This window comes from Micromys minutus (assembly GCF_963924665.1).
Source record: "Micromys minutus genome assembly, chromosome: 2".
NCBI lineage: Eukaryota > Metazoa > Chordata > Mammalia > Rodentia > Muridae > Micromys > Micromys minutus.
This window is the reverse complement of record NC_137971.1, coordinates 2,461,505-2,477,997: the sequence shown is the minus strand read 5'-3', so window position 1 is coordinate 2,477,997 and position 16,493 is coordinate 2,461,505. Positions and strand designations below refer to the sequence as shown.

The following is a 16,493-nucleotide window of genomic DNA, read 5'->3' as shown; positions in this document are numbered from 1 at the left end:
TTAATTCTACTAGGGAGAAAAGGCTGTAACCACAAATCTTTCTGAGATCAGACTTTTTGGTTTTGGCTTTTGCTGGAACACTGAGAAACAATGTTCTTAAGCGTTTTTCCCTTTTATTGAAAGTAGAATTTTTTTCATACAATATAACTTGATTACAATTTACCCTCCCTCTACACCTGGCCAGCAAGCTTGACTGAATAATTTTCTGAAGCATTATGGTAGATTTATTTCAGATCAAAACAAGAGTTTGAATTTATTCAGTGTGTTTTATCTTTGGATCGTGATTTCCTAGCAGGGCGGTAGGTTTATCTTCACTGACAGGTGTTTGTTTTAATTCCTGAAGCAGCCAGTAAGGAAATGTAAAGATGCATTGCTAGAGCAGTAGACAAATGAAAGGTAATCAACATGTGCGTATGCTGTGGCCAGAGCGAGATGTGTAGGGAAGAGCACACCAGTGAAACAAGTATCAACACAGTAGACCTGTTCATCTGTATTACCAATAACAGTACGTGTCAGCGAGCCAGTCACTGCAGCTAGAAGACAGCGGATCTGACACACGTGCTCTTCTGTGTACCATGGAGAAAGGCAGAGAAACTCTGAGGTTGTAGCTTGGCTGAAAGCTAATGGAGAGATGTCTCAGCGGGGAAGGGCGTGCGTCATTCTTGAGGAACACTGAGGTGCATTCCCAGCACCCACATCAGGCAGACCACAGCTGCCTGTATGTCCAGCTCTGTGGGGTCGAAAATGCGTCTGACCTACTTGAACACATGCATAAACATACATTTACACACATAAATAACAAACATTTAAGAAACTAATAAAATAATTTGTGTATACAATAACCATAACTAGCTAACAGTTATATTGTTACCGTATAATTCAATAAAGAAATGTCACTGAAATTAAAAGAATTTTATATTGAGACATTTAGTTCTCAGTCAGTTAATACTGAAATAATACACAGTGTAGTTTCTCAACATAAGTTAACAACTAAAAAAAATTAACAAGCATAAAAAGTATCCAGCAAAACATAAACATTTGAGAATTAAATGGCCTACATGTAAATAACTCATTGACTAAGGGAGAATGAGGAGAGCGTTGAGTTATAATGTAAATTTAACATACTAAAACTTTATCGTTCAGGCAGGAGTTTCTGTAGGTTTGTAAGCAACTCTAATGCTCATGTTAATTTAAATAAAATAATATCCAAGTATTCTTAAACATATTGGTATGTTTTACATGATGAAGCTCTCAAAAATAAATGCAAATAAATTCACATGAAGGAAGAAACATGAATTTCATATCAATTATATGTATTTTCTTAGGTAAAAATTAAGTTCTATAAAGTTAAAAAATACTGTATTTTAATTTGAATTACATTAGTGAACTTAGGGAGAATTGATATTTTCCTAATCTTGAGTCTTCTTCCTATCAAAAAATTAAGGATAGGATAGCAAGTGGCTTGTAGCGATCGCCTATCTCGCCGGCAAGGAAGACGCGCCACAACAGGATCCTTCTACAGGCATTTATTGCGGGTTTGATTGAAGTAGCGAAAGACCCCGAGCCCAGAAACCAGCCCTCCTTATATATGCTTAGGAGGACTGTGTCGACACCTGATTGGTGCATTCTGTGCGCCCTGATCAGCATACTCAGAGTCACCATGATTCAGCAAAAACAGGCAGGCGTGCATGCGCACTTAGGTTGTTTATCTCAAAACTGGCCACCCTCCCTTCAGGCTGGGCGCCATCTTGTAATGGCGAATACAGTGGCTTCCCGCAGTGGCTCAGCAGCTTAAGGTGCTTGTGGCTAAGCCCAGGGTCCTGACTTTGATCTCATGGTGGAAGTAAAGAACTGACTCTTAAAAGTTGTCTTCTGACCACCATGTGTATGATATAGCATGCATGCACCTGCACACACACACACACACACACACACACACACACACACACGCATGCACGCACAATATAAGAAGTATTTCAAGTGTCTTGATGTTTTTTGCTACTGTTTTTGTAAGTATTACAATATGTAAATGGGTGTTTCCGCTGAGTTTCTTATGATTATTGCCTGTCTACAGGTAAAGCACCTTCTTCTACATTCAGATTTCCTAACACAGATGAGCCCGATTTTGCTGTTCTCTGGCCTCAGTGCACATACACACATACATGCACACACATATAGATGTGCACACACACAAATAGTAATAATAAACCAAGAAAGGCATCTGGCACAGAGAGGAGACGTGAGGAGAAGATAATAGAACAGCCATGAAGAGCAGAGAGGAGGGTTATTCAGAATGCAGTGTACTTGTCTGGCTCATCAAAGACAGAAACGGAGGAGGCCAAGGGTGGACGAGTATGGGGACGCATGTCAGGGGATAACAGATGTGGTGGCACAGATTAGAGGCAGGAATGGAAGAGTAAACCTGACAAGCACAAAGACAAATGAAAGTGGCCACACTGTACTTCCTGTTGGCTCCGCTGTCTGCTCAAAGTTGAACCATTCTTTTCTCTACTTTCACTGCCACACACACGCTCCCTAGAAACATCATACTTGAGTCTGTTCAAAACTTGAAGGAACATAACCACCCGTGATTGCAGTTCCAGGAATCCAACACCTCCAGCCCCTGAGGGCATGTGTGCCTACACATAGTACACACACACACACACACACACATACACACACACACACATACACACATACAATTTGTGAAACAGCAAGCTTATCTACTGTAAACTTTTGGTAATTCACAGGTTGATGGCTCACCATTGACTTCAGAACAGTCACTTCCGTGATTGTCATAACATTTGCTCAGAATATTTCCAGTGCTCACTTCTCTCAAGTCATGAATCAGTTTATTTCTGGCTAGGAAAATAAGATCCATATTTTAATATGATACCACTTAATAATCTCTCCATTGTTAGTTTATTAGTGTTTTGCAGTGAATATATGAGAAACACCCTGAAAAGATGAGAATGAATTTTGCTTTTCTGAGTTTGGTTTAATAATTATAACCATAAGACCTAGTTATTAGCCTGGCTTGGTGGTACACAATTAATTTCAGTATTCAGTAGGCAGAGCTCTGCAGGCAGAACTTTGTGAGTTTGAGTTTGAGACCAGCCTGCTCTGTGCAGCAAGTTTCAGACTAGCCCCTTCTATATAGTGAAACTCTGTTTAAAAAACAAACAAACAAAAACCCCAAACCAGGAAAACAAAAACAATATCAGAGTTACTGCTAGAAGCCTAGGAAGAGACTAAAAGCAATGACTCTATTAGTTGTAGCTCAGTAACCTGTAAATTAAAATATGAAGTAGAACTGAGGCTGTGGGGATGGAGAGGAAAGCACAGGGTTAACTTCAGTTCTCAGAGTGTTGCTGGGAGGTGGTCCATTTGTTTTCCTTTGTGCTTAATAATCAGTCTTAGAGAGGAGCCATCTGTAGATAGAAAGATGGTGAGCTGTCAAGATGAGCAGATTTCTTTGTCACCCTCTGACCTGAGACCTGAGCTGGGCAGGCTTTTCCTCCTGTCAGTAGGTCCCCAACCCCGTCTGTTTTCAGATTGACTTCTGCCCTCATCAGGCTCCTGGGCATGTGATGCACAGATGCTTAGGTATCAACACACAAAATAAACTCACCACACTTTAAAAGTGTTTGTTTCTGTTCATTAATGAAGTAAAATCTTATGGAAAGAAAACCTCAGGGCTGTCCCCTACTTCTTTATGAGCAAGAAGAGCAGGACAGATGTGGCCCTTCCCACACCACGGAGCCTCAGCGTGGCATCAGCATTATCAGATGTGCTCCTATAGTCAGCCTTCTGACACTTAGACAGGAATAATGGAGACAGTTAGGATTTACATACTCCTGAGACAGAGAATGTGCTGTTTTCAACCCCCCCCCCCATAGGCTAAATAGTCTGAAGATTTACTCTGTCTGTCTATCTATCTATTTTCTTTGCCAGTAAAAAATTAGGTGTGAGAAAAGACATACAATGCACACAGAAAGAGCTAGTGTACTGCAGGAGGCCTTGGGAGGCTACACTAGTTTCTCCTTGATGGGTAGTTTAATGGTCCTTGAGGGGGACATTTGTAAACCACCTTATCACCTGATAAGAGGGGGAGCCAGACTAGGAGCACCCTTACAGATACTGAAAAATAGCCAGATTTTAAATGGACAAAATATTTAAGCAGATTCACCTCAAAAGATGTCAGGTGAAGCTCAGCACCATGGGGAAAGTGCAAAGCAGAAGTGCCATGAAATAACCACGTGTGTGACACACCCATGCTGGTGTGACAAGGATGCAAAGGCACAGAAAACATCAGGTTTGGCTATGGAGAGGGGGTGAGCACAACTGCCTCAGGGAACGGGCGACTCCTCAGAACCTCCATTTAAAACACAGGAGTTCACAATTCTGCATGTTGGTACTTAGGAGAATCAAACAGGAGCCACATAGGAACTTACACAAATGTGTTCACAGAAGCTCCAAAGTAGCCCCAAAGTGCAAGCAACCCCAGAGTGTATCAGCTGCTGAGTGCCAAAGCAAGACATATCTATGTAATAGAGTTTGGAGGGGCTCATTTAAAGAATAAAACACAGATACATGTATACACAGATCTTAAAATCATTGCATTGTGTAAAATAACCCAGACACAGAATTATGCATACTGTGATTCTTTGGTTCAGTGACTGGAATAGGCAAACCCACCCCAACAGCAAGTGCAACAGTGGTTGCCAAGGAGGAAGAAGAGAATCTGGGGAAACTAAGGGATGCTCACAGAAATGGTGTTATGAAATGCTCCAAATAGTAGGAGCCAGTGAGGATCTAATACGGTGCTGCATCCAGATGAAGTGTGTGGTCTGAAGGGCTAATTATACCGTAGTTGAGTTATATCTCAGTAACGCTTGTTTTATGAACACAAAAGGAACACTGGGTTCATGGTATCTGGTGAGGACAACTCCCTAGAAGTTATTAAAGCCAGAGACTGCAAAAACAGTGAAGAAAGCACTAAGTTTAAAAACTCAGGGACCTGTGGAATGTGTGATTTGGGTCCCAAAATCTGTGGCAGCAGAGAGAACCTAAAAACTAGGAAACAGTCTTAAAAGTCAATTGTCGTTACCTGGGAGCAGGTGGAAGGTAGAAGAAACTTAAGTGGCATGGCACAAGCCATCTATCTGCATTCTGTGGCTGTCTACCTGAGTGTCAGCCACGAGGTGTGGCTTTCTTAGCATCCTGGCAAGGTGTGACATTTTTCTTTTATTTGGTGTTACCGACATTGGTTTTGCTAGCCTGTTGTACTGGTGATTGCGGCATGCTGGCTAGTTTACTAAACATAGCTCCTGAAGTGATCAGGGGAGGCCTGTTGGAACATAAAAAATGATCATGTGCTGCCTGGACTTATATTGAGTGATGAAAGATTAGTCACAATGCTCTGTTCAAAGATACCAAAGCCTAAAGCTTTGTTCTGGTTGTCTCTCTGTGTTTTTAGATTTGTATTCCCTACTTCTGTAAATGATGACCGCTAGTGTTTTTATGGGGGGGTGCTGCAGGTGTGCGCTGCTCTGGGCATCTGGGTCATTTAACAGTATCTGTTCTGATTCACAGATGGCTATTTCTGTTCAGTTCCATCTTCAGTCTCATCAGGGGTGGTTTTCAGTGTACAGTGTTTACCTCTGTGATTAAATTTATCCCTGGGTAACTTTCTGGTGCTAACTGTATTTGTTTCTAGAAATGAAGGCAGCGGAATGTAACTGCCAGTTACAGGAACTTCAGAAACTAAAAAGTGAACTCTTACAAGAATTATTTACTCTCCAGAAAAAACTTAAAGGTACTATCTTCATGAGTCTGTCTATTCTGCTGACAAATAAAGTATTGTGTGTCTGACTGCTGCATTGGTATCTAAAAACACAGTCACTGTGGACAGTGCTCCTGCTGTGGCTGTCTGGAAGGGATGGATCAAACACACAGTTGAGTTGGTCAGTGTTAGAGCCCACGTGGCCTATTTTGTTTTTCTAGTTATGGGAATTGAGTTTAGACTGCACAGGCTACTCCACCAACATAGGCTACTCCAGCTGCACAGTCTACTCCACCTACACAGGCTACTCTACCTATACAAGCTACTCCTCCTACACAGGCTACTCCAGCTGCACAGGCTACTCCACCTACACAGGCTACTCTACCTATACAAGCTACTTCTCCTACACAGGCTACTCCAGCTGCACAGGCTACTCCACCTACACAGGCTACTCTACCTATACAAGCTACATCACCTACACAGGCTACTCCAGCTGCACAGGCTACTCCACCTACACAGGCTACTCCAGTTTCACAGTCTACTCCACCTACACAGGCTACTCTACCTATACAAGTTATACCACCTACACAGGCTACTCCAGCTGCACAGGGTACTCCACCTACACGGGCTACTCCAGCTACATGAGGTGCACACTCACCACTGAGCTTATCCTCAATGCTTTACTGTTTTGCATTTCAAGAAAAGTCTTAAGTTGCCCATGCAGTCCTTGAACTGTGTTAGCAACCTACTGTGTTAGCTTTTTACAAAGCTGAGGTAACAGGCCTGCGCCATAGGCCTGACTAGAGCAGGTACTCATTATGTCCAAATTCTTTTGTGCCTTTAATTGCTATGTTAAATTAGAAAATAAAAATCGCTGTTATGTGTATTTGTTACACAGCACAAAAGGTAAGACTTTTCATGAGTTATTAAAAGTAACCTGTGTTCAGTTCTTCAATGATTATAGGAATTTTCTTAATTGTTTAGTTCTTAAAGATGAAGAGACTGAAGCCATTTCTACCACCAAACACCTAGAGGCAGAAAAAATCAAAGTAAGAGAAAAGCCTCAGTATGATCCCGAGTGCGTGCGGTAAGCAGCCTTTAGTGCTTATTCATAAAGTTAAGTTCTGAGTTAAGTCGATTTCTGTGTAAAGCTGAGAGCGCATTTAAAGCCCCTGAGAAAGTCATCATTTCCATCTGTGTGCACCCTGAAACCTGCTGCTAGGCAGTGGGGAGCTGACAGTGAGGATTCAGCCCTGCTTCCTGTCTCAGGAGGTAATGCAGCTCCTTCCTGTTGCTGTGACGTAGCTAACATGTCTGCAGTGTAGAAGGAAAGGACAGCCTGCTCTTACTGTGCTTACAGTTACTGCTCAGTTCCTCACAAGTCTGTGCCCTACACCTTCTGTGTAACATGTTGACTAAAGCCTGACTGACTGATGTCCGAGATTACAGCACCATCAGTGCAAACAGGGACCTTAAAGTCTTTTATTTGATGATTATTTATTATTATTCATGGTCACATTTGCCAATGTCATTTAAAAGAAGCTGCCACACTTCCCAGGATTCATAGAAAAGACAACCACGTTACTAAATGCACAGAGAAGTCAATGTGTCCATATGAATCTCACAGGAAATATGTCCGCCAAAGCTGAACAAATGCTTCATATGACTGGTGTATTGCCCCTGGCCACCACTGTAAGAGACTGTGAGAAAATATTTGCAGTTTAATTTTGTATTAACTTTTATAGGCATAAAATATCAGCCTCTCGGGGCAGTGCGTGTGATGAGGGATGGGCTCTACAATGGCAGTCTGCTCTTAGTCTCTGGCACTTGCTAAATGGCAGAGTCTGCGGATGTCATGGTTCTTAGCTGTGGACAGGCTTCCAGTGTGAGCTCCGGCTTTGTCCCAGGGTCACAAATCTCCCCTGAGTTAATATGAACACCCAACTCTGGGAGAGAATGCCTGTTCCTTCACAGACAGTAGCAGGAAGTTTGGAAAGAAACGTCGGTGTATGGGCCTCACTCGTTTCTTGCTTTAGTACTTACTAATGTGATACCAGTATTATCAGCTTACATTTTAAATCTTTGGATGTGTATTTTTCTCCTCTTAGTGTATTTCACTATAAAGCCCTAAGTATAGAGCAAATAAAAGTGTTGAACATTGGGATTTCTGGAAAAAAGATCAGCCTTGCATTAGTGAAATATCAAGAAGCTATTATATTAGACAAAGACAAAAATTACATTAGATTTATTAAACCACATCAAAAAGGGCAAAGTTAAGTCAGTTATATTTTTAATTTGGATTAAACACTTTATGTATATGCTTGAACGTGTATGGAATACTCGCTGCATTTTTCTTAAATTCTCAGATTTGATGTCTTTTCAGGGTAGATATGATGTTTACTGCAGTATTTCTAGCAGTTGGTACTTTTTAAATTTTAGGCCAGGCAGTAGCTACCATGTGCCCATAGCAGGCTTCAGCTCTGACGACACAAAGGAGGCTTCGGTGTCGGTCTGGAAGTTTAGAACAGACACCTCTTGTCTTGTACTTTCACTTTCCTAGAACACAGCAGCACGTTCATCCATTTCTTTAGTTCTTACTTTCTGTAGTTCCAGGAGCCTGTGGCAACTGTGGTCTGAATCTTTTCACAAGTGTCTTTGCATAGTGAGTAACGTCTGTACAGTCCTTCTCTCCCCACAGGCAAAGGAACATTCCAAGACCCCAGTGGCTGCATGGAGCCAGAGTCCCAAATCTACTCTGTACTGGTGCTTTTGTTTTGTTTTTTGTTTTTAATTTACTTATATGAGTACACTGTTGCTGTCTGCAGACGCACCAGAAGAGGGTGTCAGATCCCATTACAGATGGTTGTGAGCCACCATGTGGTTGTTGGGAACTGAATTCAGGACCTTCAGAAGAGCAGCCAGTGCTCTTAACCACTGAGCCATCTCTCTAGCCCTGCACTGTTATTTTATAAATATATATTCCCCTGAATGTTCAGTCCATAAATTAGGCATAGTAAGTGATTATAACAACTAATAACAAGTAGAACAGTTGTTAAAATATTCCACAATGAAATTTCTTTCTGGAATTTTCCATTTAAAAAGTAAGATTGAGGTTGAATGAAAAGATTAGACTTTAGATAACAAAAACTAGGCAAACGGGTGTCTTCGTAAAACTCATAAGTATTATGGTTTATATTTTTTTAGAGTTAGTCTGTTTTTCAGGTAATTCTGAGTCATCTTTAATGCAGAGTACCAACTTAGTATCTTACAATAGCAAGGTGTCTTAGTGTTTTATTGCTGTTAACAGGCACCATGACCGTGGCAAGTCTTATAAATGACAGGTTCAAAGGTTCAGTCCATTATCATCAAGGTGAGAGCAAGGCAGTCTCCAGGCAGTCATGGTGCAGGAGGAGCTGAGAATTCTACATCTTCATCCAAAGGAAGCCAGGAACAGACTGAGCATCCTCAGGCAGCTAGGAGGAGGGTCTCTAAGCCCAGCCCCAAAGTGACACACTTCCTCCAATAAGGCCACATCCTCCAGTAGTGCCACTCCCTGGGCCAAGTATATGCAAACCATCACACAAGGGTATAATGGACCTTCTGTAGGACTGTTTGCCTAGTTACAGATCACAGTGCTTCTTTATTTCAAAGGTTCTGTTTTGAGTGGGGTGGGATGAGCTGCACACACAGCTAAATGTGCAGACTTGGAGACGGGAGCAGAGGAAGCTTTGAGTGACTGTGCAGTGTTTGAGGTCCTGTGTAAGGCTGTGTAGGTGACATGGGCAGGGTGGGACCAGGACAGGGGACTGGCAGAGCCTTCCTCTTGGTGAGGCTCAGCAGCAGTGTGTGCAAGACCTAACACCTGCAGCGTCATCCTTGCTCCTTAGTGACCACAACCTGAGGCTGCAACACTAGAGACCTCTCACTGAGACCCGCCCCCACCCCGGTGCTGTGCCCAATAGACGCACACCTCTCACTGAGACCCGCCCCCACCCCGCTGCTGTGCCCAATAGACGTACACCTCTCACTGAGACCCGCCCCCACCCCGGTGCTGTGCCCAATAGACGCCTGCTTATACAGCTGGTGACATTCCAGCAGAGGAAGTACAGCCCACCCAATTCCAGCTTCGCTCTAAGTGTGTCTGTCTCTGTGTCTCTCTTGTCTTCATCCCTCATGTCTCTAGGACCAAGCTGTGCAGGACGCGGTGGTTGGAGAATATTGGTGGGTTTCTCATATAATCCAGAAACGGGGCTAATTCATCAGAAGCTTCTTGAAAGTTTGTGTAACTGATTGAGTAACTTCATCTGTATGATCCAGAGAACAGAAGGCATAAAATTGTTGAGTATCGACAGGCAGTAAGCCTAGAGGCTCATCTCTACTTGCTAGGTTGGTGAACTTGGGCAAGCAATCACTTATGCCTCACTCTCCATATTTCTAGTGTAAGGTTGACGGTAGAACAGTCTGCCTCACAAGACGTTGTAAATAGGATCTCAGTGTGCATGAATGCCTTAGAACAGAGGTCAGCACAGAGCGTGCCCTGTCCCCATGAGGTCACTAGAGGTTTGCTTTCCCACACTCCCACTGTATCTCCTTGCTCATTTGCTTTCTTATCGGTCTCCCTGAGGTTTCACATGGATTTCTGTTTGCTTTCCCATTTGACCTGGATTGTCTTGGTTTCCTGGTTACAGTCTTCTAAACATAATTTCCAAACCTTTGCCCCAACTCTGTCTTTCTTAATCTTGAATTAACCAAAACTGAATAGAAATACAGAAATGAGCCTGACACAATAATTCCCTCATTAAACAAGTAGATCAATGAGATTAAAAAAAAAAAAAACCAAAACAAAACACCCTTACAAACGTTAAAGCCTCGCAGTCTCTAGCAGCCAGTGTCTGTTGGTGTGTGGTTCTCCGACCTCTGCCCCAGGCCTTTGCTCCTCCCTGTCTCCCACTCTCCTCCCCAGCAGCTGACAGCCCAACCCACTCGAATACATTGCTACCTTCCTTCCTTATAGGATATTTCTTTAATTTCTCCTTTTTGGTTTCCATTGCTTCTACCCATGTTCAAGTCCACTTCTTCTCTCACAGACCTCCGTCACCGTCCCTTTCTCCCTGTCTCACCTGTGCCCTGGTTGCCTGCAGTCCATCACTGCCTTTCACTAAAGCCATCCACTGGCTTTCTAAACTCCTTGTAGCCTAAGTGACCTCAATATAGCCCCTTTTTGATCAGTCACCTCAAACCTGCCAAGATTTCATCTACCTGAAGACCTTTGTAGTTAATCCTTTTCCTCCTCACAACCCCCCATTATAAGTTTCCTACTGAACCTGCCGCTTCCCTACCCTGTGGTGAGCAGTAACTCTTCCCAAGTATCTGTTGAGATATTTCTTCAAACAATCCCACTCCCTGTTCCTGGTGGACACAGTATCTTGCATTTTTACCTTCTAGTACATTCTGTCTTATAGTTACATGGGTGGATGGATGGACGACATTATCTGTCTGTCTGTCTGTCTGTCTGTCTATCTATCTTACTCTGTCACTGTCTGTGTTTACTGTCTGCCAGGTAAGAAGGCTCCTGTATACTCTGGGCTGCAGTGTGACCTATAGTCAGTACTGTGGTAGGAAATAAATGGAAAAGAAGGAATATTCAGACTATGGAGGGTTTCCTCTGCTCCTTGGTTCTCAGGGCTTGGGCTTTGTTAAGCCCTGTGCTATAGAGACATGTCTGCCTCACCAGTCTGGGAATGCTTTGTATTTCTTTGTAGCATAGTTCAGGCATGTAGGCCTGATACACACGTGTTCCAGTGACAGAGCCTAAAAGTCATTGACATTTCATTGCAAAATATACAATTCTGAATTGTCTGTCTTCCTTCTTCCTTTCTCCCTAACTACATTCCTCCACCCCATATTTTAATTTATTTGTTGATTATTATTTTGTGTCAGGGTCTCATATACCCAGAGTTGACCCAATTCTCCTGCCTCCTCCTGCCTCCACCTCCCAGTTTCTGGAATTACATGTGTACCACTGTGGTAGTGTTTTGTTTCTTCTTCTTCTAAATAGTACAGAAACCAAAATAGACCATCTTAAGTGTTGCAGTCTCTTTTCTTTTATCAATAAAGCTTCTTTACTGAGTGATTTACATGTTGGATAACCAGTATTTATATGATTGGTGCAGTAAGAAGCTTGCATTAGAATGAAATCTACAGTCAATATGAGATTTTCCCCCTCTGAACACTTAAAAGATAATGTGGGTTTATGAAAAGCTTCTGCAGTGGAAATGCACAAAAATTAATCTGCATCTCCTAGTGAGAGACTCTGAGCATGCTTCTAGGAAGTTGCAAAGGCAGACAGTAGCCCCTGCCACGAAAATCACAGTTCAGCTGGTCAGAGAGGGCAGTATGATGATCCCAGGTTTACAACACACAGGCACGTTATGGGGTAGAACCTTCAACAGATTCATTGGCAAATGTAATACATTTTAAAATACATATTTAAATATGAACACATATTTAAATCATGAGATTAGGATATCGTGATTGAAGAAAATCTCAGTAAAAGCTTAAAGCATGACCATTTTTTCCATGTTTCAGTCTGCGCATGAGCACATGGATGTCTGTATGTTTACATGTATTTAGAACAGTCAGACCACAGGATCACATTTACTGCTTTGCTTCACTGTTTGGCAAGGTCTTTTATGCATTCTCTGAATTAATTTGCATTGATTATCTTTATGTGTTAAATGTCCTTGTGTATTTTTTTTACTTTTTAATTGATTCTTGTTTCACACCATGCACCCCAGTCCCACCCATCTCCCCATGCTCTGTGTCTGTTCTGCACCCTTACAACCCCCCCCCAGAATAGAACGCACACACACAAGCAAACAAAAGCAAAACAAAGCATACAAAACGTCTCATCGTAGAAGCTGTAGTGTATCACAGTGTGTCCCACAGTATATTCCTCTGGTCACATGTCTTGTGAATGTTCATTGTAATGAGTCATTGGTCTTGTTCAAAATTTCTGGCTTCTGTGACACCATCAATATTGGATCCTCATCTTGACTCCTCCCATTTATCTTGTGTCCTGTGTCATCAAGATCCTGCATTTTGGATCAGCAGGACTGGCCCTTTCAAGCCTCCCAACAGTTCACAGATAATGTGAATTTTGGGGTGGACCAACTCAAAGCCATGGATCTTGGCTTGGATGGTAGCTCTCCCTTATCTGTACCACCAGAGCAAGCTTTCTAGTACTGCAGCAGATAGACCACCCAATGCCACCACCAGCAAAAGGTAGGATCAGCTCTCCTGCTGTAATGTTCTCAATACCTGCTCACCTGCACCCATGGCTTCAGAGCCAGCACCACTGAGATGCCCAGTGAGGTGAGGGGTCCACTCTCCCAAGTGCTATAGACTGTGAGGGGCTGGGCCAGCTCTCCTGCTCACACCCTTGGGGTTGGCTCAGCTGCCGAGGGCTAGCCTAGCATCCAGTTTCCTGATGAAGGCAGCAAAGGGGGTATGTTGTCAGCAATTGGGCCAAAAGCTTCTTCTGCCTTCTGACAGCTAAATTCTTTCCTCTCTGGGGTCACAAGCTGGTAGTATCTGGCAAGTTAATTCCTGCTGATAGTAGCAGGGGATTAAGAAAAAACCCCTAGTTACTTAGACTTTTTTTTCTTTGACTCAAGAGCCCCTAGGTGGCCAGGCTTGGAGTTCTTTAACTTTTCATGAGCCAGAGAGAAAATAAAAGAGAGAGCAGGCATGTGCGCGCGCGTGCACACACACACACACACACACACACACACATTGGTTGAACATGACCACCTGTTTCATCAATTTCACAAGTGCACATGCCTAGATATACACATACACCTATACATACACCTGTATGTATAATTATACATATAGACAGATAGACACACACATATATACATTGGATAGATAGAACAGAGTCCCAACAGCCACACTTTATTTCTTCTCTCATCCTTTTAGACCTTCTTAGGCAAAAGTTTTTTATAAAATTACCCCATAGATAAAATGTTACAAAAAGGGGAGTTACAGAAGGATACTGAGTTCCAAACACTGTTTCATTTTAGAAGCTCATTATAAGTTTAAAACAACAGTTTCACATGGCCTTGCTTTATCATAGTGCACACCTGGTGTTTCATCCTTGGACCTGACCTAGAGTGAATGTTTTTCCTTGATCAAAATTTGTCCCAAGCTTCTTTCTCTTTAAAACAATTATGAAAGCTCATTGCATTCCTTATTATGCTGTTTTTACTCACTATTCTATGAGGGGGCACATTCTATTCCCAATTTCAACTTTATTACACCTTTCTGGCAAAACAGCTAAAACCATCTCCTTAAGCTTTTTTCCTAAAATTATTTGTATCAAATCAGGAATTCTGTAAAGTTATTGATTCATCTAAACAGCATTAATCCATGAACGTTCATCTTCATGTTGATTAGCAGGTAATTTGCCCAATAGGGTGGGCAGGAGTCTTTAGGCCTCCTAAAGGAAGAGCATATCCCTCAGCCTTACCTTTGCCATCAAGGCCAGCTCCACTGTGTGGACCAGGTGAGCTGCCACGCCTGCTCTTCTGCCAGTGAGGGCCGGGAACGGCTCCCCTAATTTGATGACCGTGGAGCTCCTGTGCTTTCACCCTTGAGGCTGGCTCCCTTGTTCCCTAGTATGCTCCTCAGGCAAGGTGCAGGGCCCAGTCTCCAAAAGGCTGCCACTAATGAGAGGTGGGGCCAGCTCTCCAGATGCTGCAGCCAGTGAGGGACACAGTCAGTTCTGTCCCCGGACATCTACATTGTCCTAGATGGCTACTCAGACCAGTGATGTCCTCATGAACATCAGCACTGACCCCTGCTGACGCATAGCCATAGAGAGCAAACCCATCCGCAGGAAGGCCTATCAGACCCCTCCATGGGCTCTGCATCAGCTCCTGCCTCCAGGTTCTTGGCCTGCTTGAGTTTCTGCCCTTCCTGCTTTTTGATAATGAACTTTATATTCATTTTTTTCCTCACCAAGCTGCTCTTCTTGGTCATAGTTTTATCACAGCAGCAGTAACCCTAAGACACCGGCCTTTGTTTAGAAAATAGTATACATTTATTTGTTGTTTCATTCGTTAAAGAATCAACTCCATTTGGCAAGTGTAAAAAATCGTTTGCTTAGGAGTTTCTATAAAACTTTAGTCAAATAATTTTATCTGAACATAATCTTCATTATCTTTCTCGTTTAAAAACATTTATGATAGATGGAAATTTTCATTTAATTACAGGATCATTTGTAGCTGTGTACTTTCTTGAGTATTTCCGTTAACCATGAATCTTTTCTGGTAGAACATCATCATTTATTCACTAACAGAAGTGTCTGCACAGCATTGGTGAATAGCTTCAAGCTGGGAGAGATGCCTGTTCCCTGAAGTCTCAGCAAGTGCTGTCGTTATTAAAGCTTCTACATAAATATAGGGGAAGTTTGCTGTTAGACTCAATTGATTTCAGAGTTATATTCTGATATAAATATACCCATTTATCTCTGAAATATAAAAACTAGTATTTACAAGTAATATATAAATTACTAGAGAGATGGCTCAACAGCTAAGAGCACTGACTGCTCTTCCAAAGGTCCCGAGTTCAATTCCCAGCAACCACATGGTGGCTCTCAACCATCTGTAATGGGATCTGATGCCCTTTTCTCATGTGTCTGAAGACAGCAACAGTGTACTCATATACATTAAATAAATAAATATTTTTAAAAAGTAATACAGAAATTATCAGATTATTTATTTACATATGTAAATTAACAAAAAGTATTTACAAGTAATCTGTAATATTGCAGTGATCTTTTTGTGTTTATATACTTATTGTTCAATCTTTTTGGTGTGTGGTTGGAGATGATGACAGAAAATGCATGTTAGCTTTTAACTCTAGTGCTTAGGAGATACAGGCAGACAGATCTCTGTGAGTTCAAGGAAAACCTGGTCTAAAGAGTGAGTTTCAGGCCAGTCAGAGCTATGTAATGAGACCCTGTTTGAAGAACATGGGAAAGGTGATGTTGAGGTCAGCCAACTGAGAACCTGGAGGAAGAGAAAGCCTGCCTAACCCAGCTCCTTAGCACAGTTCCTCAGGCCTGAGTGGGGGATCCTGCCTGTCAGTGGAACCTAGACTAGGAAGCAGACAACTGACCATGCCTCTTTCAAACACATACTTTCATTAATAAATCATTTATGAAACAGGACTTCTTCTATTAGCATTTAAAAGTAAAATGGCAGTAGAGTCTCCATATGAAGAAATACAGAGAAATACATTAAGAAAGTCAAGCCATGGAAATCTCAGAAAGTAGAAAAGAGAGCGTCGGGCTGGGAGATGGCTCAGTGGTTGCTTGCCCCTTGGCAGGTGACCTGGGGTGAGACTCGGCTCCCACATAGGAGGCTGGCTGTAGTGGTGCACCTGTAATCTTAGCATTGTGCAGACTAATGCCCAAGTGTTTGGTCTCCAAAATGTCCTGTGGGGATGACAGAGACACTGTTCCTCAGAATGCTACTCAAGTCTTTTAAGTCGTGTTATTTTATGTTGAGCAGTAACGGCTCTTCTCTAACTGTGCTGGTTGAACCTGGTGGATGTTGAAAACATCAGTTAAAGTGATGTGCAGATATTTTCGTATTTCTGAGCATTTCTGCTCACTGCTACATATAACCATGCTCCGTAGCCT

The 16,493-nt window shown here is 42.4% G+C and overlaps 1 protein-coding gene across 2 annotated transcripts in view; it reads left to right on the top strand.

Annotated features, from left to right (window-relative positions):
• The window catches only part of CCDC172 (coiled-coil domain containing 172), a gene marked incomplete at both ends in the record, with an annotated part of 42,870 nt that overhangs the window by 15,200 nt on the left and 11,177 nt on the right, over positions 1 to 16,493 (top strand). The window contains 2 exons of one of the 2 annotated variants that reach the window (XM_080912228.1): positions 5,720 to 5,818; positions 6,770 to 6,872. The exons of the other annotated variant lie outside the window; for it this stretch is intronic. Of the exons in view, the coding sequence (XP_080768354.1) occupies positions 5,720 to 5,818; positions 6,770 to 6,872 (202 nt within the window). The remainder of the gene's footprint in view (positions 1 to 5,719; positions 5,819 to 6,769; positions 6,873 to 16,493) is intronic. 2 annotated transcript variants of the gene reach the window in all.